At 52.2% G+C, this 22,007-nt stretch overlaps 1 protein-coding gene across 3 annotated transcripts in view; it reads right to left on the bottom strand.

Annotated features, from left to right (window-relative positions):
• Positions 1–848: 848 nt before the first annotated feature.
• ZAP70 (zeta chain of T cell receptor associated protein kinase 70) overlaps positions 849–22,007 on the bottom strand; it is a 30,990-nt gene continuing 9,831 nt past the window's right edge. For all 3 annotated transcript variants that reach the window (XM_068969663.1, XM_068969809.1, XM_068969739.1), the window contains exons 2-13: positions 20,446–20,896; positions 19,534–19,694; positions 12,648–12,786; positions 12,466–12,547; positions 12,340–12,386; positions 12,073–12,124; positions 10,900–11,092; positions 10,190–10,396; positions 8,264–8,456; positions 8,032–8,172; positions 7,820–7,932; positions 849–2,973 (exon numbers count right to left, since the gene is read on the bottom strand). In XM_068969663.1, coding sequence (XP_068825764.1) covers positions 2,850–2,973; positions 7,820–7,932; positions 8,032–8,172; positions 8,264–8,456; positions 10,190–10,396; positions 10,900–11,092; positions 12,073–12,124; positions 12,340–12,386; positions 12,466–12,547; positions 12,648–12,786; positions 19,534–19,694; positions 20,446–20,847 — 1,854 coding nt within the window. In that variant the 5' untranslated portion in view covers positions 20,848–20,896 and the 3' untranslated portion in view covers positions 849–2,849. The remainder of the gene's footprint in view (positions 2,974–7,819; positions 7,933–8,031; positions 8,173–8,263; positions 8,457–10,189; positions 10,397–10,899; positions 11,093–12,072; positions 12,125–12,339; positions 12,387–12,465; positions 12,548–12,647; positions 12,787–19,533; positions 19,695–20,445; positions 20,897–22,007) is intronic.

The raw sequence follows: 22,007 nt of genomic DNA on the forward strand, positions 1-22,007 counted from the left end.
ATTTCCCAGGACTCTCCCCTGCTCAAGCACCCTCCGTGTCTCTCCACTGCCTTTCGGGGTTTCTAATTCTTCAACCTGGATTTACCTTCCCTTTCTGGCCAAACCAGAGAGATTAAGTAACCTCCCCTAGTAACTTACTCATATTTTAAATACAGTAAGAGTTTTGTGGACATTAGTAAAATACTGAAAACCATTCAGGCAGAAGGAACAGGAATTACAAAGGCCCAGAGGCAAGCATTGACATCAATGTTTGGGGAACCCTGGAAGAGGTCAGAGCTGCTCACAGGAAAGACTCTTCAAGCGGTTGGGGAGGGAATGGATTGCAGGGCACAGGACTAGGGGCTGTGAGACCAGGCAGGGAGTTGTGAGTTCTACTCCAGGCGAAAGATAACTCAAATAGGGCAGCAGGTGAGAGCCAAGTTTCAGAAGCTGAGCCACCGTGGCTTGGGGAACACCGCCATCTCGTGGTATCTTTGTGAAACTGCACCTTCTGTCACTGGCTCCAACTGTCATTTATTGCGAGCACAACAGCGTTCTCCAGCCTCACCCACTCAGTGCACACGAGTTTGAGCAATCTCTGGAAAATAGTGAAGGACAAGGGAGCCTGGCCTGCCGCAGTCCATGCGGTCACAAAGAGTCAGACACGACTCAGCAACTGAACAACGGCATTCTCCAGTGTATTTGACACCCAGGGTGATCACTTGTTTCTCCCCATAAAGTATTTTCAGCAATAATTACAACATGAAACAATAATAACGACCATAAAAGAAATGCAGACAGAGAAAATGTTTTCCCTTGTGATATAATACTTTATGTAACAATGTAAATAATCATCCAGGAATAACAAGTAAACAAGTGATGAAACTAAAATACCTGCAAACAGTATAACTTGGGAAGCCACAGAACAGTACTATTGATGTAACTTTTCTTGATTTGTTCATTCATTTGAAAAGTTAAAAAACAATTTTTGCATTTTAATGGTGTTAAAGTCAGTAATACAGTTTATGAACTAATATATACATTTACCAAATAAAAGAATATATCGCATGGTTTGCAAGCCTTCACGGCTTTAAATTTTAGAGACAAAAATCTCCAAGTGGGTGCACAAGATGACAAAACGGAGGTAATTCAAGTTTGTGTCTTTATCTTTACAATTGCTGTGCTCTCCTTGCCTGTTGTCAATCTTTGCAGGAAGATACAGTCTGGCAGGGCTTGGAAACCCTCAAACAATTCCAAACGATGACAGATTTACTCTCCAAACAAACACAGAGCTGAGAGTTTGTGTGTCTGGGGTTGACTGTAAAACTGGGAGTTCTCTCAACTACCTTGCAGGTAAAATGCAAAGTTCATGAAAGGATATGCTAACATGAAGCTTACACGTAATCATTACAACTCCATAAGCGGTAAAAATCAGTGAGGTCTATACCTACGTTAATAATCCCAACTTCAATTTCCTGGTTTCGACAATGCACCCACATCACCAAGGTTCCGGGGCCGCCTCCTGGGTGCCCCCTGCCCGCCCCCGCCCACCCAGGTCTCGGGCTCAGCCTCCACACAATCCCGAAGCCCCAGTCCCCCCACCCGCACCCTATAGTTCTACAAAAAATCCTCTGACTTTCTAGAGCTCCACAAACAGAAAGAAAGAAAATCTATCTTCCCCGAAGCCGCAGAAAATCTCCTGGCCTCTCCCTGGTACTGAGGGGGATTCATGGCCGCCCTGGAGCCCTCGGCTCTTTGAGGCCAGGGAACTGAGCCCGGGGCCAACTGCAGCTGAGGATGAGGGGGGTGAGTCCAGAAAAGACAGGCAGGGACCTGGCTCGGTTTCACCCACCGGGTGGATTCTGAGCTCCAGCACCCCAAATTTCCGCGTGGGGAAGCTGAGGCAGCGAGGGCCTGGAGACGGGTCTTCTCTGGAGCAGGATTGAGCTGGGACTGAGTCCGCAAATGGGGCATCAGGTTGATAAAGATTCCCAGCTGCGACTGCCTGGGCCCAGGGAAGAGGGGAGGCAAGCTGAGTAGGCGGGACAGAATGCTGGAATCACCTGAAGTGAAGTCGCTCAGTTGTGTCCAACTCTTTGCGACCCCGTGGACTGTAGCCCACCAGGCTCCTCCATCCATGGGATTCTCTGGGCAAAAATACTGGAGTGGGTTGCCATTTCCTTCTCCAGGAATCATCTGAAGAGACTTTAAAAGCGCGGGTTGGAGCGTGGCTGGGGGAGGTGCCAGCAGGGTGTTTAAGTCTCTGCAGGTGATGACTCACATGTAGTGAACACCGGCAGCGCCTATCTCACGCCGTCCAGGAAGGTCAGCAGCGCCCCTGGCCCCTCAGCCCCTAGGCTCACCTCCCACAGACCCCTGACTCACAGGAACATGTTCCCAGGGCAGAGGGGTGGGAAAACCAGCCCCCCAGACCCACACAAAAACAGCTGCTTCAGGCACTTCTCAAGGACCCCTTGCATTGACCCTTTCCTGGGCCTCCCAGCCCCACCCCAGAAAGAGGAGGGATCCCAAACAAGGGAGAAGCTGGAGTTTATTCCAATGATTCCAGGTCTTGCAGCCTGAGGACTCCCAGAGTCTGCCTTTCTGGACCCAGAGGAAGGAGGGTCCCGGCTGTAAGCAACAACCCCTCAGCTCAGGGATCCCCGGTAGATTCCAGTCCAGGACCATCTTCCCCAGGTCTTGCTTCCTCCCCCAGCCAGAGGGGCCAGGTGACCGGGCTGGGAATACTAGACCAGCGTGGGCCAGAGAGAAACTGAGCCGGGCCCAGCCTGGAGGTCCTGGGAGAGAGCTGAGGGCACAAGAGGAAAAGCTGGGGGCATGGAGGCCTCAGGCCCTGGGCCGGGTGGCGCTCAGGGACACGCAGCCTGAACCCCATTTCCACAAGCGGCGGGCTCCTCTGCCTTGCTCGCCAAGCTGTAGTAGTAGTTGCGCATGCGCTGCTCAACGGTGGCGAAGTCCGGGCGGTCCTCCCACCTGTGAGCGGTAGCGGAGATCCAGGCGGCTGACCACACCCCCAGAACCCAACTTCAGCTTGTGGGTGGGCATGCAGGAGGCTCAGAAAGCACTGGGGCAGGGGTTATTGGGTGATGGGGGGCGGGGGGAAATCTGCGTGAAGACGATTCAGGGGTTGCCCTCTGGCATAACAGGACTGACATTTGACATACAGGATGGACAGGAAGCGTATACGAGTCCTGACTGCTGAAGACTTAGAAATGAGAGCTCACTGAGTGTTGGGGTGACAACTTGACTCCAGGAAGCTGGGACACTGAGTGCATGTGTCTTTGGGCAGGGTACTTGGGTGCTAGGTGTGGGCTCACATGGATGCAAGTATGCTGCCAGGGATGGAAAGGAATATTGGAGTGTGGAGGGGGGTGGGTTCATCTAGCAGAGATTCCAGGTATTAATGTGTGAAATATCCATGAACTGTGTTGGAGTGTTAGACACTAGTCTCTTTGGATATTGAGGTGTTGGTGTATTGAGTGTTTCCTGATAGAGGCTGGCTTAATATATATTAGAGTAGGAATGATCTAATCATTTCTTATTAATTTATCATAAATCTGTTGTTCAGTCGCACAGTCCTGTCCGACTCTTTGCAACCCCATGGACTGCAGCACGCCAGGTTTCCCTGTCCTTTACCATCATCCAACATAAGTAGGGATCTATTTATTGGATTGGCCGAGAGGAGCTACCCCATGTCGAAGGAGTGGCGGCTGCGCGGGCGCAGGAGGGCTGAGGGGAGTTATTCCATGTTTAAGGGCAGGAGGGGCGGCCATGAGGAGATACCCCTCGTCCAAGGTAAGGAGCAGCGGCTGCGCTTTGCTGGAGCAGCCGTGAAGAGATATCCCACGTCCAAGGTAAGAGAAACCCAAGTAAGACGGTAGGTGTTGGGAGAGGGCATCAGAGGGCAGACACACTGAAACCATAATCACAGAAAACTAGCCAATCTGATCACACGGACCACAGCCTTGTCTAACTCAATGGAACTAAGCCATGCTGTGTGGGGCCACCAGATGGGTCATGGTGGAGAGGTCTGACAGAATGTGGTCCACTGGAGAAGGGAATGGCAAACCACTTCAGTATTCTTGCCTTGAGAACCCCATGCTGCTGCTGCTGCTGCTGCTGCTAAGTCACTTTAGTCATGTCCAACTCTGTGCGACCCCATAGACGGCAGCCCAACAGGCTCCCCCGTCCCTGGGATTCTCCAGGCAAGAACACTGGAGTGGGTTGCCATTTCCTTCTCCAATGCATGAAAATGAAAAGTGAAAGTGAAGTCACTCAGTTGTGTCCGACTCTTCACAACCCCATGGACTGCAGTCTACCAGCCTCCTCCGTCCGTGGGGTTTTCCAGGCAAGAGTACTGGAGTGGGGTGCCATCGCCTTCTCCAGAGAACCCCATGAACAGTATGAAAAGGCAAAATGATAGGATGCTGAAAGAGGAATTCCCCAGGTCAGTAGGTGCCCAGTATGCTACTGGAGATCAGTGGAGAAATAACTCCAGAAAGAATGAAGGGATGGAGCCAAAGCAAAAACAGTACCCAGCTGTGGATGTGACTGGTGATGGAAGCAAGGTCTGATGCTGTAAAGAGCAATACTGCATAGGAACCTGGAATGTTAGGTCCATGAATCAAGGCAAATCGTAAGTGGTCAAACAGGGGATGGCAAGAGTGAACGTCAACATTCTAGTAATCAGCGAACTAAAATGGACTGGAATGGGTGAATTTAACTCAGATGACCATTATATCTACTACTGTGGGCAGGAATCCCTTAGGAGAAATGGAGTAGCCATCATGGTCAACAAAAGGGTTCGAAATGCAGTCCTTGAATACAATCTCAAAAATGACAGAATGATCTCTGTTCGTTTCCAAGGCAAACCATTCAGTATCACAGTAATCAAGCCTATGCCCCAACCAGTAACGCTGAAGAAGCTGAAGTTGAATGGTTCTAGGAAGACCTACAAGACCTTTTAGAACTAACAGTCAAAAAAGATGTTCTTTTCATTATAGGGGACTGGAATGCAAAAGTAGGAAGTCAGGAAACACCTGAAGTAACAGGCAAATTTGGCCTTGAAGTAAAGAAGCAGGGCAAAGGCTAAGAGTTTTGCCAAGAGAACGCACTGGTCATAGCAAACACCCTCTTCCAATAACAAAAGAGAAGCACATGGACATCACCAGATGGTCAACACCGAAATCAGATTGATTATATTCTTTGCAGCAAAAGATGGAGAAGCTCTATACAGTCAGCAAAAACAAGACTGGGAGCTGACTGTGGCTCAGATCATGAACTCCTTATTGCCAAATGCAGACTTGATTGAAGAAAGTAGGGAAAACCACTAGACCATTCAGGTATGACCTAAATCAAATCCCTTGTAATTATACAGTGGAAGTGAGAAATAGATTTAAGGACCTAGATCTGATAGAGTAAAGAAATAGAAGAAAACAACAGAATGGGAAAGACTAGAGATTTCTTCAAGAAAATTAGAGATACCAAGGGAACATTTCATGCAAAGATGGGATCAATAAAGGACAGAAATGGTCTGGACCTAACAGAAGCAGAAGATATTAAGAAGAGGTGGCAAGAATACACAGAAGAACCGTACAAAAAAGATCTTCATGACCCACATAATCACGATGGTATGATCACTCAGCTAGAGCCAGACATCCTGGAATGTGAAGTCAGGTGGGCCTTAGAAAGCATCACTATGAACAAAGCTAGTGGAGTTGATGGAATTCCAGTTGAGCTATTTCAAATCCTGAAAGACGATGCTGTGAAAGTGCTGCACTCAATATGCCAGTAAATTTGGAAACCTCAGCAGTGGCCACAGGACTGGAAAAGGTCAGTTTTCATTCCAATCCCAAAGAAAAGCAATGCCAAAGAATGCTCAAACTACTGCACAATTGCACTCATCTCACATGCTAGTAAAGTAATGCTCAAAATTATCCAAGCCAGAATTCAGCAATACATGAACCATGAACTTCCTGATGTTCAAGCTGGTTTTAGAAAAGGCAGAGGAACCAGAGATCAAATTGCCAACATCTGCTGGATCATCAAAAAGCAAGAGAGTTCCAGAAAAACATCTATTTTATGGACTATGCCAAAGCCTTTGACTGTGTGGATCACTATAAACTGTGGAAAATTCTGAAAGAGATGGGAATACCAGACCACCTGACCTGCCTCTTGAGAAACCTGTATGCAGGTCAAGAAGCAACAGTTAGAACTGGACATGGAACAACAGACTGGTTCCAAATAGGAAAAGGAGTACGTCAAGGCTGTATATTGTCGCCCTGCTTATTTAACTTATATGCAGAGTACATCATGAGAAATACTTGGCTGGAGGAAGCACAAGCTGGAATCAAGATTGCTGGGAGAAATATGAATAACCTCAGATATGCAGATGACACCACCCTTATGGCAGAAAGTGAAGAGGAACTAAAAAGCCTCTTGATGAACATGAAAGAGGAGAGTGAAAAAGTTGGCTTAAACCTCAACATTCAGAAAACGATGATCATGGCATCTGGTCCCATCACTTCATGGGAAATAGATGGGGAAACAGTGGAAACAGTGTCAGACTTTACTTTGGGGGGCTCCAAAATCACTGAAGATGGTGATTGCAGCCAGAAAATTAAAAGACGCCTACTCCTTGGAAAAAAAGTTATGACCAACCTAGATAGCATATTCAAAAGCAGAGACATTACTTTGCCGACTAAGGTCCATCTAAGTTAAGGCTATGGTTTTTCCTGTGGTCATGTATGGATGTGAGAGTCAGACTGTGAAGAAAGCTCAGTGCAGAAGAACTGTGGTGTTGGAGAAGACTCTTGAGAGTCCCTTGGACTGCAAGGAGATCCAACCAGTCCATCCTAAAGGAGATCAGTCCTGGATGTTCATTTCATTGGAAGGACTGATGTGGAAGATGAAACTCCAATACTTTGGCAACTTCATGTGAAGAGATGACTCATTAGAAAAGACCTTGATGCTGGGAAGGATTGGGGGCAGAAGGAGAAGGGGACAACAGAGGATGAGATGGCTGGATGGCATCACTGACTCAGTGGACATGAGTTTGGGTAGGCTCCAGGAGTTGGTGTTGGACAGGGAGGCCTGGCGTGCTGCGATTCATGGGGTCGCAAAGAGTCGGACACGACTGAGCGACTGAACTGATTTATTGGATTGCTTGGATGTCTGGGTGTTTCAGTGTGACAGGTGTTGTCCTGTGGAATAACTGATGCTGGGACAGTAAAGGGATCAAATATTGGAATGCCTAAGCACTGCATGATTAGTGAAGGGTGACAGCTTGTTTGGGTGCATGTTACTTGTGCTTGGAAGTGGAGATACTGATGATGTTAGGGGTTAGGGTGTTCAAGCACTGGACTCCAACCAGATGGAGGTGGGGGATACTGAATATTTGAGGGCTTCAGTGTTGACCTGAATGGGCAACTATTTGTTGGCTGATGGGGAAGAGGAATTATATTATACAATGGAACATTACCCCATGCCCTGAGTATTGGTGTCATATTTTGGGTAATAGTACTGACTTGTTTGAATCTTGCAGGCTTGCTTGAGTGCTGGCTGAGGGGGACTGAGGTTTTAGATGCTGGAGCCCTGGGTGTCCACAGGTAGGGTGTTGGGGTGCTAGAGCATTGTAGGGTCGATGTGTTGAAGAGCTGAACACAAACGCAGGGGAGTAAAGGTACCGTGGGTTGGGAAGGCCAAGAACTGTGTGGGTCTTTGGTGGGAAGAGTGATGCTTGACTGTTGGACACCACAACCTCCTGCCCCAGGCCCAGGTGTCAATTCAGCCAGGTACCCTCCCACCCGCTGGCACTCACTTGTAGGTCCAGCAATCGCTCATGAGCTTGTACATCTCAGGGGGACACTCTGGTGGGCACTCCATCCGCTTGCCCTGTTCGATGAAGGCCATGACCTCCGGGCCCTTCATCTTCTGCTCAAGCCAAAGTCAAGTGCACGTGTGAGTAATCAGGGCTCCCTCCCCCAGGCCCCCTTCCCACCCAGCCAACCACCCGCCTCTGCCCACGCCTGCCTTGTAGGGCTTCTGCCCGTAGGAGAAGGCCTCCCACATGGTGACTCCATAGCTCCAGACGTCGCTGCGGCTGGAGAACTTGCGGAAGTTGATGCACTCGGGCGCATACCACTTGAGTGGCCACTTCCCGGCTGAGCGGGCCTGGGAGCCAGGAGATAATGCTGAGGGAGGGCTCGGGGGCCCTCCACCCCCAAGCCCCCTCCACCTGGGCATCCCAGGGCCGGGGGCTCACGGTGTAGTAGCTGTCGTCGGCACCCAGGGCCTTGGAGAGCCCGAAGTCACTGATCTTGGCGTAGTGCCGGTTGACCAGCAGGACATTGCGGGCCGCCAGGTCACGATGCACAAAGTTTTTCTCTTCCAGGTACTTCATCCCCATAGACACCTGGTGCAGCAGCTCTGCCACATTGCTGACCGGGATCTCCTCCCTAGGGTGAGGGGAAGAAGGGAGCAGCTGGGAGAGGACGCCCAGTCCCCAAGGGGGCAAAGCCCAAGTCTGAGCCTCTGTTCAACAGGAGCTTCTTGTGCACCCACTCTGTGCTAAACATGGGGCGGGGACACACCCAGTGTGTGAACAAAACAGGCACAAACTTTTGCCCTCATTCAGGCTTTAAATTCTACCCACCATGATCCCCAAACTTAATACATTTGCCTGCATACCCTGTGTGCCCTCAGGGAGTCTCCCGGGCATCTCTAAAATAATAAAGTCAAGCTCCTAATTTTTCACAGGTGCACACACACACACACACACCCCTTTCATCTTTTCATGTACTCAAGCCTTGCCCTCAGCTCCTCTTCACACACAGTAGTCAATCTATCAGCAAACCCTGGCAGCTCTGCCTTCAGAATTCCTCCAGTATTCCCCAACTTCTCTCCACGTCTGCTTCTGCCACCTGGACCAGCCCCATCATCACCAGCCTAGACCTGAACAGCCCCCTCTGTCCTCACCTACCACGGCCTGTCCCTCACACACTGGACTCAGGCCCTGCCTCTCCTCCTCTGCTCACAGCCCCCACAGCTCCCGCCTCACTCAGGGTAAATGTCCGAGTCCTCCCCAGAGCCAACAAGGTCATGCATCATCCACCTTGTCACACCCCCGCCCATATCACCTCCCCGCTCTCCTGCACTCCTCGGCTTCACCCTCAGGGCCCAAACTCATGGTTCCTCCACCACCCCAGGCACCTCAGGGCCTTTGCACCAGCCGCCCACTCTTCCCCTACAGCTGCACTTGGCTGCCTCCCTCAGTTTGCAGAAACCTCACATTCTCACTTCTCACCTCCCAGCCTGACACTATATACTTTATTATAATTATTATTAAAGCCTCTCTTCCTCAACCAGAATAAGGGCAAAGAACTTTGTCTCTCTCTTCAGTGATAATCCCAAGTGTTGGTAATAGTCCCCGACACAGAGAAATTGCCCAGAAACACCTGTGGAATAACTGAGTACCTGAAGCTGGGACCCGTGAAGGCATGTGCTCCAGCGAGAGTGCGGTTTAAAGGTCACATGCCTCCATGAATGTAAAAGATTCTGTCATAAGGGTAAGAGTTTGAGGCATGAGGAAACCAAATGAAACTGCAATTCCTTTGTATTAGAGGTCGGCCAAATTTTTTTCTCTAAAAGACCAGAGAGCAAGTATTTCAGCCTTTGCAGGACACATACAGTCTCTGTCACATAGTCCTTTTTATTTTCTTTTTTCTGGAGACCTTTGAAAATGCAAAACCAGGCTATACAAAACAAACCTGGCTGCAGTTTTCTGACCCTGCTTTTCGGTCAAAGACAATCAGCCATCACAGTGGATCTTGAATTGGCAGAGAGAGCTGGGGTGGCTGAAGCAACAGAGCTAATACTTACAAAGCTCCTACAAGGAGAGCTAGGCCCTGTTCTGAGCACTTTATAAATATAAACTCATCTGATTTTAAGGGCCCCTGGAGGGGGCATCGCAGGTTTTCAAACGAAGAAACTGAGAGAAGAATTCAGAGGCCTGCCTGGAGTCACAAGAGTGAGTGGCGCGCTGAGACTCAAACCTGAGACCTGTCAGGGGCGTAAGTGTGGGCGGCAGGCGTAAACGTGTCTACGAACGTGGGGAAATGAGTGTGGAGCACACCTCTGGGTGGACAGGCTCAGCCCCCAGTCCCAAACGCCCGCCAGCCCAGGGGCTCACTTCTTCCCGACCAGGAACTTGTGCAGGGGCCCGCCGCCGGCCATCTCCATGACCAGCATGAGGGCCTCGGCCTGGCAGACCCCGATGAGCCGCACGATGTAGGGGTTGTCCAGCTGGTGCATGATCTGCGCCTCCCGCATCATCTCGTCCTTGTCCCCCTTCTCCGTGCTCTGTTTCAGCACTTTGATGGCCACGTCGATCTGCTTCCTGCCGCGGCACAGGGAGGGGCACCGCCTGAGCCCGCACGGGCCTGGACCACTCACTCCCTAATCCCCACCGGACCTGCCTCTCTTCTGCCCAGACTCGTGTAGCGGCTGCTGTGCTCTGCCGCCTAGACCTCCCCGTCACTCAGAGCTCACAGCCTAGCCCCTCACCGAAAAGAACCGGTTCAGCTTCACCCTCCCCAGGGGCAGCCTATATCCAATGACCTGCATGTATCCAATGGCTAATCAATGGAGGACACGAGGGTTGGCCCCTCTGCAGCTCCCCTGCCATCAGCCAAGGACTCCATTGCAACTGCAGCTAGCCCAAACTCTCTCTGCCCCTAGCCAGCTCCTCTCACTCCCTCTCGGGACTGTCCTGAACTCTCCCAGGTAAGGCCCCCTCACAGTCAATCTGAAGCCTCATCCTGGCTCCACCCCACAAGGCCTGGAGAGGCCACGCCCCTCTGCCCCACCCACAGTGGTTCCCCAGCCTAGGTGGGAGCTTACTTGCGCATACGGTAGACGCCCTGGCGAACTGAACCAAAGTTGCCGCAGCCAAGTTCGATGTCAGCCATGAGGAGGTTCTCACGCTTCAGGAAGAGCTTCTTGTTTTTGAGCTCCTCGGGGTCGCTGTAGGGGCTCTCATAGACACTGGTGTCCATGGGCATCGTTCGCGGCTTCTCTGAGGACACTAACCGCGCTGGGCACACACACAGGTGTGCACTCCCAAGTCAGGAGCAGGGGAAGGGACGGGGTGGGAGGAGGACAGGGCAGCCTTGGCGGCCCCCAGGCACACGTCGCACCGTGCAGGGCGTGTGTGTGCGTGCGCACGTGCACTTGTGTGTGCTCCTGGTCGCACCAACTGTGAAGCCACATCTAATGTGCACATGTAACGTGTGCACTGGCTAGCGTGTACACAGATATGTGGCCCTGTGTGTTCACACATGTGCACCCACAAACTCTCTCACCCATGCCTCGGTGTGTGATAGGGGTCCTAAAGTGTGTCTACACAAGCGACCATTAGTGTGCCAGCTGCAGTGTGCACATCTGTGTCTGTGTGCACTGACATGTGTGCACATGTGTCGTGCCCACCCTTGTCTACGTATGAACCACACAGCCATGCATACAAGGACTCCAGGTGAATCTCTGTGCACAGGCTTGCACCCATACGTGAAACACACGAGCGTCTGTGGCAGGCATGTTAGGTATGTGGGCTGTGGCGTCTGTCTTCCTCGGTTCAAAGCCCAGCTCCACCCTGGCCCGCTGTGGGACCTGACAGTCCCTGCCCTCCTCTCTCTTCTGTAAAATGAGAATAATGACTATGACCACCTCTCGTGGTTTGTTAGAGGATTCCGCAAAGCTCATGCACTCAGTGTGCTAGAGCATGGATGGCACAGAGTAGGTGCTGAATGGATGTGTTTCTATACCTGAGACTGCCTGGGCACGGCCAGGTGTACCCCTCTGTGAGTCAGCATGCCCCCGGGCACATGCACACAGGTGGGCGTGATGTGTATGCCCACGTGGACACCTGCAGGCACACTCTGTGCCCAGGGCAACCCAGCCCACTGCCCGAGGTCAGGCCTGGCCTAGGCCCCTCCCCTGACACACCCCATGGCCTAGCCAGGATCCCGATCTCAGCCTGACACGAACCCCCACACACCCTCACCTCTGCCGGCTCACCTGGTTCAGGGGTGTATCCATCTGAGTTGAGAGTGTCGATCCGTCTCTGAGGCTAAAGGTCATGGGGTCAGCAGGGCCTGAGCTGAGGGCACCCAGCCCCTCTCATGGGCCCATATCCTCTGAGGACTCCCAGGGACAGTGCTGGGGGGCCCTCTTCTGTTCCATGGCAGCCCCACTCTTCCCCGCCACGCCCTACCCTGGGAACAGGACCCATCGCCCACTGTGCTCCATCCCCAAGGCCCCAACCCTGGGAGGCCCCTGACTCACCTGGGTGAATGTGGACGGGTGGGCGGGGAGTGTAGGAGCAGCGGCCCCTGGGGGAGCCGAAGGGACAGTGAGGAGGTGGACTGTGGTCTCCCGGCCCCCACCCCCCACCACAGCCGCCCCACTCACCTGAGCTGGCGCTGCTGTTGGGACAGGCCTCCTTCAGGCAGTAGATGAGTCCATCAGCCTTCAGCTTCAGGTACTCCACCAGCTATGGGGGGTGGGGTCAGGGCTAGGACTCCCCTCTTCCCCAGGAGCCTGAGCACCCCCAAACAGCCTCTCCCCTACAAGAGGGCGGGTGAGTGGCTTACCTGCCAGAGTGTGTCAAATTTGGTCCCCTCGGGAATGCAGTATTTGCCCGCCTTGTCCTGGCTGATGAGGTAGTGATACACAGTTTTCCCATAGATCAGAGACAGCGCGTATGTGCCTGGCTCTTTCCGGGGTCTCAGCCTGGCAGGAGGAGGAGGGGGTGTCACCCCGACAACCAGCCAGGCCTCTGGTGGTTCCCTCCTAATGGAACTCAGTTCCCACACATACACCCAATGGGCTCTGCACCCCAGAGCCTCATGGAGAAGTGGCAGGGGTTGTGGGAACCAAGGTCAGGCCCCACCTGACCTCCAGACCTACTGGTAAGAGACTCTGGGTGGGGCTGGGGGAGGGGCACCGGGGTGACCAGAGAAGAGGAGAACCGTGCTCACAGTCGTCCAAGCACAGGCAGGGGGCCACCCGCAGGGGAACACTGGACGCCCGTGGTGGATTTTCAGCCCTACATAGCCTAATACCCAGCCACCCCAGCTGGATACTTGGCCATTCAGGGGGCAACACTTGGGTATACACTGGGGACGCCTGGTTCTCAGTGGCCCAACATCTCACCACCCATGGCCACAAGTGGGTGGGGGAAGACAGCTGGCCACTCGTGGTGGGACATTTTTCCATCTGTAGCGGACACAGAGTCACTCATGGGGGACACACAGCCTTAAGACCATTCTCCTGGGGAGGCAAAGCTATTTCTATACATTGAGCGATAAAAGCAAGCACAGGTCCATGATTAGGTCATAGGGCTGCTGCTGCTGCTGTTGCTAAGTCGCTTCAGTCGTGTCCGACTCTGTGCGACCCCATAGACGGAACCCCATGTCCCTGGGATTCTCCAGGCAAGAACACTGGAGTGGGTTGCCATTTCCTTCTCCAGTGCATGAAAGTGAAAAGTGAAAGTGAAGTCGTTCAGTCATGCCTGAACTCTTAGTGACTCCATGGACTGCAGCCTACCAGGCTCCTCCGTCCATGGGATTTTCCAGGCAAGAGCACTGGAGTGGGGTGCCATTGCCTTCTCCAGATCATAGAGCACCTTCATACAAATCAGAACAAGTCACCTCATCATCACAACAGACTCATCAATTATCATAACAGATGGCCTTTAACAGAAGGAGACCCTTGATTGTACTCTTCTGGAAGTTTGCCAAAATAAATGTTAAAATCTTCCATGTCTATGAATGGGAATGGAGCCCGTCAAAGATGGGGTCTTCATGCAGTAAGAACCTGTCCGACCACACACACATGGATGTGCATGGACGCACACAGACACACAGGCCAGTTTAGGGCACCCTGCACCCTCCCATCCAGTGGTAAAACTAGTCAGCATCCTGGCACAAGGTTAAGTGTAGGTTTCCAGCAGAGGAGGGAGGGCAGCCGTTCCTGGGGTCTCTGGCACTGTGGAAGTTGCAGACAACTGACGAATAATCTAGAGGATTGAGCTGAGTTACACAAGAGTCGGCCAGCAGCACGCAACAGGAAACAGTCACGGGATAACCCATGTGGGTACCCTCAGACTGCACACTCCCAGGGCTTGGGTCCTGCCTGTGGACAGCCATTCAGGGGACAAATATTTACTAAGTGTTGAGCACATGCCAGACACCGTTCTAAGGGCAGGAGTCCAGTGGTGAACAAGACAGATGCAAGTTCACCTTGCAACCCTTTCTTAAGCCAAAGGGACAGAGAAATATCCCTTAAATCCCCATGGCAAAACCTGAGTGAAGAATGGAGGGGTGACTGAATATCCCATCCATTCCCAGATAGTAAGTTCCCAAAAGAATAATTCAATGAAGGCTGACATGGTTCCCAGGCCAGCTCACAACATTCGGGGACACCTGGAGAGACAGGAAACAGGTATGTTGGGGGGCAGCGGGGGGGACCAAAGTCAAGGAAGAGAACCCTACAACAAACTGAAAAATGCAAGTGTCCCACAGAAAAAAAGGAGCTCCCATAATTAGACTGGCAGGCTGGCTTGGAGGTAATGGCCTCTAATTTCTGCTGCTTTCCGTTTGAGAAGTGAAAATACGTCATAAGTCCAAATTCTTAAGATTTTTGAACTGACAACAAACTCAATGCCCAGCCACTGACCTGCAAACGTGTGTGGAATATTGGGAAAAAAAAATACAGCCACAATATTGGGCATTTCTTCCCATCAACAGATGGACTCTAGTTCTGTATGTTTCGAATCAGGGCTTGACCGCATGACTTGCTGTGGCCAATAAAATATTAGTAAACAGGACACAGGAAGAGGCTTGAAAAGTGGTTGAGCACTGGGGCTTGCCTGCCCTTTCTTGCTTTTCCTGTTAACCCTGCAACCACCACAGGAATGAGTCCATGCTAGCCTGCTGGGGGAGCCACACAAAGGAGAACCAAGGCACCCCAGCCTGCCAACTGCCAGACTTGTGAGTGAGGCCGTTCCACACCTTCCAGCGCCAGTCAACCCTCCAGGTGTGACCACACAAACAAGTGCAAAAGAAACCAGCTGAAGAACCACCCAGCCGGACTAAGCCCAAAGAGCCAACCCACTGAATCAAAGATGAATAAACAACTAGTGTTTTAAGCTACAGCACTTTAGGTTTGTTTGTTACACAGCAAAGGCTGACTGATACACTGTCTTTGGGACAAGACATGAGCGTTCACAAAAGAGCAGCCAGTCCCATATAGGCAAAGACACTGGCGTGTTCACCAAATACATTTCAATACCACAAATTCTACTTTGTTTACCAAAAATCCACCAGTTGGTGGCAGTCCTCTGTCCTTGAAGTTCAAACCTGAACTTAAAAACTAGAGGTACAGGCTAACACATCAACTTCTAGCTCCACCTTTAAAATGAAATATAGAGGGCTGCCCTGGTGACGCAGTGGTAAAGAATCCGCCTGCCAGTACAGGAGACTCGGGTTTGCTCCCTGAGTTGGGAAGACCCCACAGGGCACAGAGCAATAAGCCACAACTATTGAGCCTGTGCTCTAGAGCCTGGGAGCTGCAACTGCCGAGCCCACATGCCCCAGCTGCTGAAGCCCAGGCTCCCTAGGGCCTGCACTCTGCAACAAGAGGAGCCACCGCCACGAGAAGGCCACGCGCCACAGAGGAGAGCACCCCCGCTCTTTGCAGCTAGAGAAAAGCCCGTGCAGCCACGAGGACCCAGCATGGCCAAAAACAGATAAATATTTACAAAATAATACATGGAGCCTGATAATGGTGATAAAAATAAGCTGCCATTTATGAGTATACTTGCTCAGTTCTTCAATATTTGTCCTTTCATCTTTACCACGTTCTCCACAAGATACCCACCTTGTGCTGTAATTACCCACATTTTGCACACGAGGAAGCTGAGGTTCAAGGAGATTACAGCTCTTGCCTCAAATCCACAGTTGGTTTGGGATGGAGCCAGGATGTAAACCCATTTCTGACCCTACAATTGATTGCTGCATGGGACTGACACCCTCGCCTTGTAACAGATTCTCTGTGCACCTCCAGCAAGTTGCTTCTCCTCTGTGTATCTCAGTTTCCTCACATGTAAAATGAAAGAACAGAGCTGACTCAGATGTTCTTATCCTGAAAAGGGCTCCAAAAATGAGGTTCAGGATTAACCATGATCTCATATAAGTGTGAACCACTCAGTTGTGTCTGACTCTTTGTGACCCCATGGACTGTAGCCCTCTGTCCACAGGATTCTTCAGGCAAGAATACTGGAGTGAGTTGCCATGCCCTTCGCCAGGGATTCTTCCCAACCCAGGGATCGAACCTGCATCTCCTCATTGCAGGCAGAGTCTTCACTGTTTGAGCCACCAAGGAAGCCCATGATCTCATAACTGTCTGCAAAATCTCTGGGGGTAAACATGTGTTGGGGATTATGAGTAGCGTTCAGCTTCAGTACAATTCCCAAATGGGCCTGTGGTCCATTAAGAAACACTTAATGATATAGTCTTCAAGGCTCTTTCCAGGGTTCAGGTGTCTTTTTCAGTTGAATCAATCAGGACCACAAATGCTGCAAGTAGGCAGAAAGGAAGTGAGCTTTGGCAGCAAAGAGCATTCGGTATAATTCCATCCATTTGCCAGCAGCTCTGAACAGTGGTCAGTGATAAGTATGGCCCTGGTCTTGATTCCTGGCCACAGGGGCCTGTGACTTTCCATCACACCTGCACCCTCTTGCAGAACTAGACCAGTCCTGGGCTTATCCCCGGCATCATGATGAACCGGGGTGTTCCTTCATGAGATTTTGTGCCTACAGCTTTGACCTTCAGTCCCTAACTATCCACATATTGAGAAAGCAGTTACTGATGACAGGAACCACAAGAAGAGCCTACGACAGCTTCTGTCCAGAGCATGCCTTGCCTAACTGTCCAGGAGTCTGGCTCACTGTAGCGGCTCTTGGTCTCAACATTGCCCTCCCTGGGTCACGTCCCTCATAACGTCACTGCCCCAGCTGTTTCTGAACCCCAGCATCAGCCTCAGTCTATGCTGTATCCAGATCCTAGCTCCCTCAGCCTCACTCTTAGAAAATAGCCTTAAGCTGTTCAGAAGCCATTTTGCAGCTGAGTGTTATCTATAACATGCATTCAAGAATTCCCTCAGAAGTTTTGCAAACTCCACTTCAATTTACAGCCTAGCACTGTTATGCAGGGTGAAAAAAAAATATTGTATTATTTGACAATTATATTTTTTTATTATTATTATAAGAATCTTGTAGAGGGATCCCTGCAGATAATCTGGTGCACATGCTCAGGCCTCACAGGGGAGGGGAAATCAAGGGGGAAAGGTCAGTTCCTCCAAGTGGGGTGGCCCTGGGAGAGGAACAGCCCTGGCGGAGGTGGGTGAGAGCAAGGATTCAGCCAGGCAGGATCTCAGGCCAAGAAGGGACCATGAGAAGGGAGGCCCTCAAGAATTCACATCTTAGGGGAGGATGCTGCACTTCCTGAGGCCACAAGAAAGGGACAGGCACCAACTTTCTCTATGTCTCGGGACCAGAGTGACCTCAGCTGACATCTGGATAACACCTGCTTGAGAGAGGAGCCCAGGTCCTGACCGGAAAGCAGCAGCCCCAGCACAGGGCTGTAAGCAGCTTTAGACCGACCCTTTCATAATAGCTAACTCACAGACAGCCACATGGTTCAGCCATGGCTCATATACTAACATCCAGAGCTTTTAGTATATGCCAGATACTTGACTTTTGCTTGTTGTTGTTCAGTCACCAAGTTACGTCCGACTCTTCACAGCCCCAAGGACTACAGCACACCAGGCTTCCCTGTTTCACCATCTCCCAGAGTTTGCCCAAGTTCATGTCCATTGCATCAGTTATGCCATCCTGCCATCTCGTCTTCTGTCGCCGTCTTCTGTTTAAGACTGTTTAACACATATTAATTGGTGTATTCCCCTAACAGATCCTTGGGTTAGTACTATCGTCATCCACAGAGCAGTTTCAATGCTCCCTCAGGGCTCCGACCTCACTCAGGGTCAAAGCCAAAGTCACCTCCCTGGCCTCACCCTCTCCCACTCCATGCATGCATGGGTGCTAAGTCGCTTCAGCTGTGTCCAACTCTGTGTGACCCCACGGACTGTAGCCTGCCAGGCTCCTCTGTCCATGGGATTCTCCAGGCAAGAATACCAGAGTGGATTGCCGTTTCCTTCTCCAGGGGATCTTCCCAACCGAGGGATTGAACCCACGTGTCTTATATCTCCTGCACTGGCAGGCAGATTCTTCACCACTAGTCCCACCGGGGAAGCCCTCCCACTCCAGATGTCACTTACTCAGCTCCAAGCACACTGGCCTCACTGCTTCTGGAACATGCCAAGAACCTCCTCCTGATCTGAATACTTGCCAGAAACACCTCCCAGAGAGCTGACAGCCCACTTATCACCTCCTTCGGTTCTTTACACAAAAGTCACCTTCTCTGGCCACCTAAGCTCAGCTTGCAACCCCCTGTCCATCTCGCCCTGCCCAGCTCCACACACGGCACTTGCCACCACCTGATATACTCTATGTTTTAGTGATTCCTCGTTTCTTGTCTGCCCGCTCCGTAAGGACACTGGATTTGTGTCTGTCATGTGGTGATTGCAGCCATGAAATTAAAAGACGCTTACTCCTTGGAAGGAAAGTTATGAGCAACCTAGACAGCATATTCAAAAGCAGAGACATTACTTTGCTAACAAAGGTCCGTCTAGCCAAGGCTAGGTTTTTCCAGTGGTCATGTATGGATGTAAGAGTTGGACTGTGAAGAAAGCTGAGCACCGAAGAATTGATGCTTTTGAACTGTGGTGTTGGAGAAGACTCTTGAGAGTCCCTTGGGCTGCAAGGAGATCCAACCAGTCCATTCTGAAGGAGATCGGTCCTGGGTATTCTTTGGAAGGAATGATGCTAAAGCTGAAACTCCAGTACTTTGGCCACCTCATGCGATGAGTTGACTCATTGGAAAAGACTCTGATGCTGGGAGGGATTGGGGGCAGGAGGAGAAGGGATCAACAGAGGATGAGATGGCTGGATGGCATCACCGACTCAATGGACGTGAGTTTGAGTGAACTCCGGGAGTTGGTGATGGACAGGGAGGCCTGGCGTGTTGTGGTTCATGGGGTCGCAAAGAGTCGGCCACGACTGAGCGACTGAACTGAACTGTGTGCTGCCACGCCCTCAATGCCTGGAACAGTGCCTGGCACATAGTAGGCGTTCAGTAAATATTTGATGAATGCAAAAGAGATAATGCAAGCAAGCAGTTCTGATACTTGCCCAGCGAGCCCAGCTGCTAAGTAGCAGATGCTGGCTTTCAACCCAGGCCGCCCAACTCTGGAGTCACTCACACTTGTGACCACAGGCACAACCCCTCATTACCCACCTGCACACTGAGATCCACCCCAGCCTCACCCCCCAAAACCCCATCCCCAAGCCCCACATACAGGAACTTGCCGTCGGTCTGGGAGCCCGAGTAGAGTTTGCGCTCGGCCTCCTCGCGCGTCAGGCTGCTGTGGTACCAGGGCATCCGTTCGTGAGCTGTCGTGGCAATGAGCTTCTCCACCTGGGGTGCCTGGCTGATGATGGCTTGCTCCAAGGCCTCGCCCTGGGGAAGGGAGGGTGAAGAAGACGTGTAAGTGTCGTTAAGTGCGCGCCACAGGACCCCTCTTCCATCTCCTGGACACTCCCAACTCAGGCACGCCTCGGACCTAAGTCTTTTAGGCTGATGAGGACAGCCACCCCTCCTCTCATCTCCACGGTCCCGCTCCCATCCATCCAGGCCCCGCGCACAGGCCACGGCCCAGGCCCCGCCTTCTAGTAGGCCCCACTGTCATCTCCCACTTGAAGGCCTGACGCTGGTAATCGGGCAGTGCAGGCTGTCGAAGACCACAAGCCACTGCCCCTGCCGGCCAGCTCACCCCAGGGCACTGCTCCCACCATTCTTTCTTGGACCCCGCTCCCAGCCCAGGCCCCCGCTCCTTAGGTCCCGCTCCCAACCTCGTCCGTTCCGGACTCAGAGCGACCTCAACTTTCCCCGACTTACGCTTTGCCTCGGATAAGCACCATAGCGTCGCTCAGGCCCCTGCCTCCGAGGTCTCCCCACCCCTCTAGCATCTAAAACGGGCGCAGCGAAGCCCAGCAAAGCCCAGGCCGGCGAAGACTGCCGCTCCCACCAAGTCCCCTGACTCCCGCGGACCCAGGGCCCGCCCTCCTCGGCCCCACCCTCTCAAGGCCCGCCCCCGGCTCCGCCTCAAGCCCCTCCCCCTCCCCGCCCACCAAAGACCCGCCCCCTCCTGAAGCAGCTGCTCTCGGGCCACGCTCGCCCAGGGCCCGCCTCTCGGACCTCGCGCTCTCACCTCCAGCTTCCAAGTCTGGCGCACGTAGTCGCGCACCATGGCATCGCGAAGGTTGTCGAAGACGCCGGGCTGCGGCTCGAGCCCCGACGGCCGGTTGCACGGCTTGCGCAAGTTGCAGGGCAGCCCGTCGGGGTCGCGTGAGTAGAACTCGCAGAGCTCAGCCGGGCCGCAGTGGGCCTTTCCGCCCGCGATGGCGTAGGTGCCGTTGAGCTGGCGCTCGATGGGGAAGTGGTGGAAGCGCACTTCGTGCACGAGCGACAGCACATAGCCGCCCAGCGAGCGCAGGCACTGCCGCAGCAGGAAGAGCCCGTCGGCCATGCCCGCCAGCTTCAGGTGCTCCTCGGCCTCGGCGCGCGAGATGCTGCCGTAGAAGAAGGGCAGGTGCGCCGCGGGGTCCGGCATCGCCGCCGCCGCCCTGTGCAGGGTGCGTGGCCTTGCGCCTCTCCAGACCCTGTGGGTTCAAAATGGGATTGAGGGCACATCAGGGCCTTGGTTTCCCTTCCTGAACCCATCCATTGGACCCAGAGATAGGAGGCTGCTGCTGCTGCTAAGTCACGTCAGTCGTGTCCGACTCTGTGTGACCACATAGACCGCAGCCCACCAGGCTCCTCCGTCCCTGGGATTCTCCAGGCAGAGACCCCTTATTAAAGGGCATCCGTGAACTGTGCAGCACAGCTGTGTGTGCCAGTTGTGCAGAGCCTCATGTGTGCCGAGTCAAATTGGAAAGGAGACTTACCCTGCTGGACTCAGACTGGGGAGTCCCAAACCAGCCTTTGACTTTTCAGACCTAGTACGGAGCACCCAGGCACCCCTCACTGGCCTGCACACACACGCACCGGGCACATCTATCTCCCAAACACATGTTGGATTCTTACTGTGTTTCAGGCTGGAGATATGGGTGAATAAGACAGACATGGTCTCTGCCCTCCTGGAGATGACAGTCTGAGGGAGGGAGGATGCAATAAACAAAGAGACAAAAATAATAATTACAGATTGAGGTCAGTGTTTTAAAGGAAATACAGTGAGACCAAGAAAGAAGCTGCTGTAGCCGGGATGGTCACAATCTCTGAGGAGGTAGCATGTGAGCTGAGATCTGAAGGATAAAGAGGATCCCGCTTCTCAAAAAGCATCAGGCAGAGGGAACAGCAAGTACAAAGGCCCTGCAGCTGGAACACCCTTTGCTTACCAAAGGAGCCTGACTCCATTAGCCTTCCACAACCTGAGAAATGTCCCTTTGCCCTGCCCCCTCTGCCTTCATGAACTGAGTTTGTAGAAAGCAGAAACTAGTTTGAAGCTATGGCTTTTCCAGTAGTCATGTACGGATGTGAGAGGTGTACTATAAAGAAGGCTGAGAGCCAAAGAATTGATGCTTTTGAACTGTGGTGTTGGAGAAGATTCTTGAGAGCCCCTTGGACTGCAAGGAGATCAAACCAGTCAATGCTAAAGGAAATCAACCCTGGAGATTCACTGGAAGGACTGATGCTGAAGCTGAAGCTGCGGTACTTTGTTCACCTGATGCAAAGAGCCAACTCACTGGAAAAGACTCTGATACTGGGAAAGAC

This window comes from Capricornis sumatraensis, chromosome 1 (assembly GCF_032405125.1).
Source record: "Capricornis sumatraensis isolate serow.1 chromosome 1, serow.2, whole genome shotgun sequence".
Lineage (NCBI taxonomy): Eukaryota > Metazoa > Chordata > Mammalia > Artiodactyla > Bovidae > Capricornis > Capricornis sumatraensis.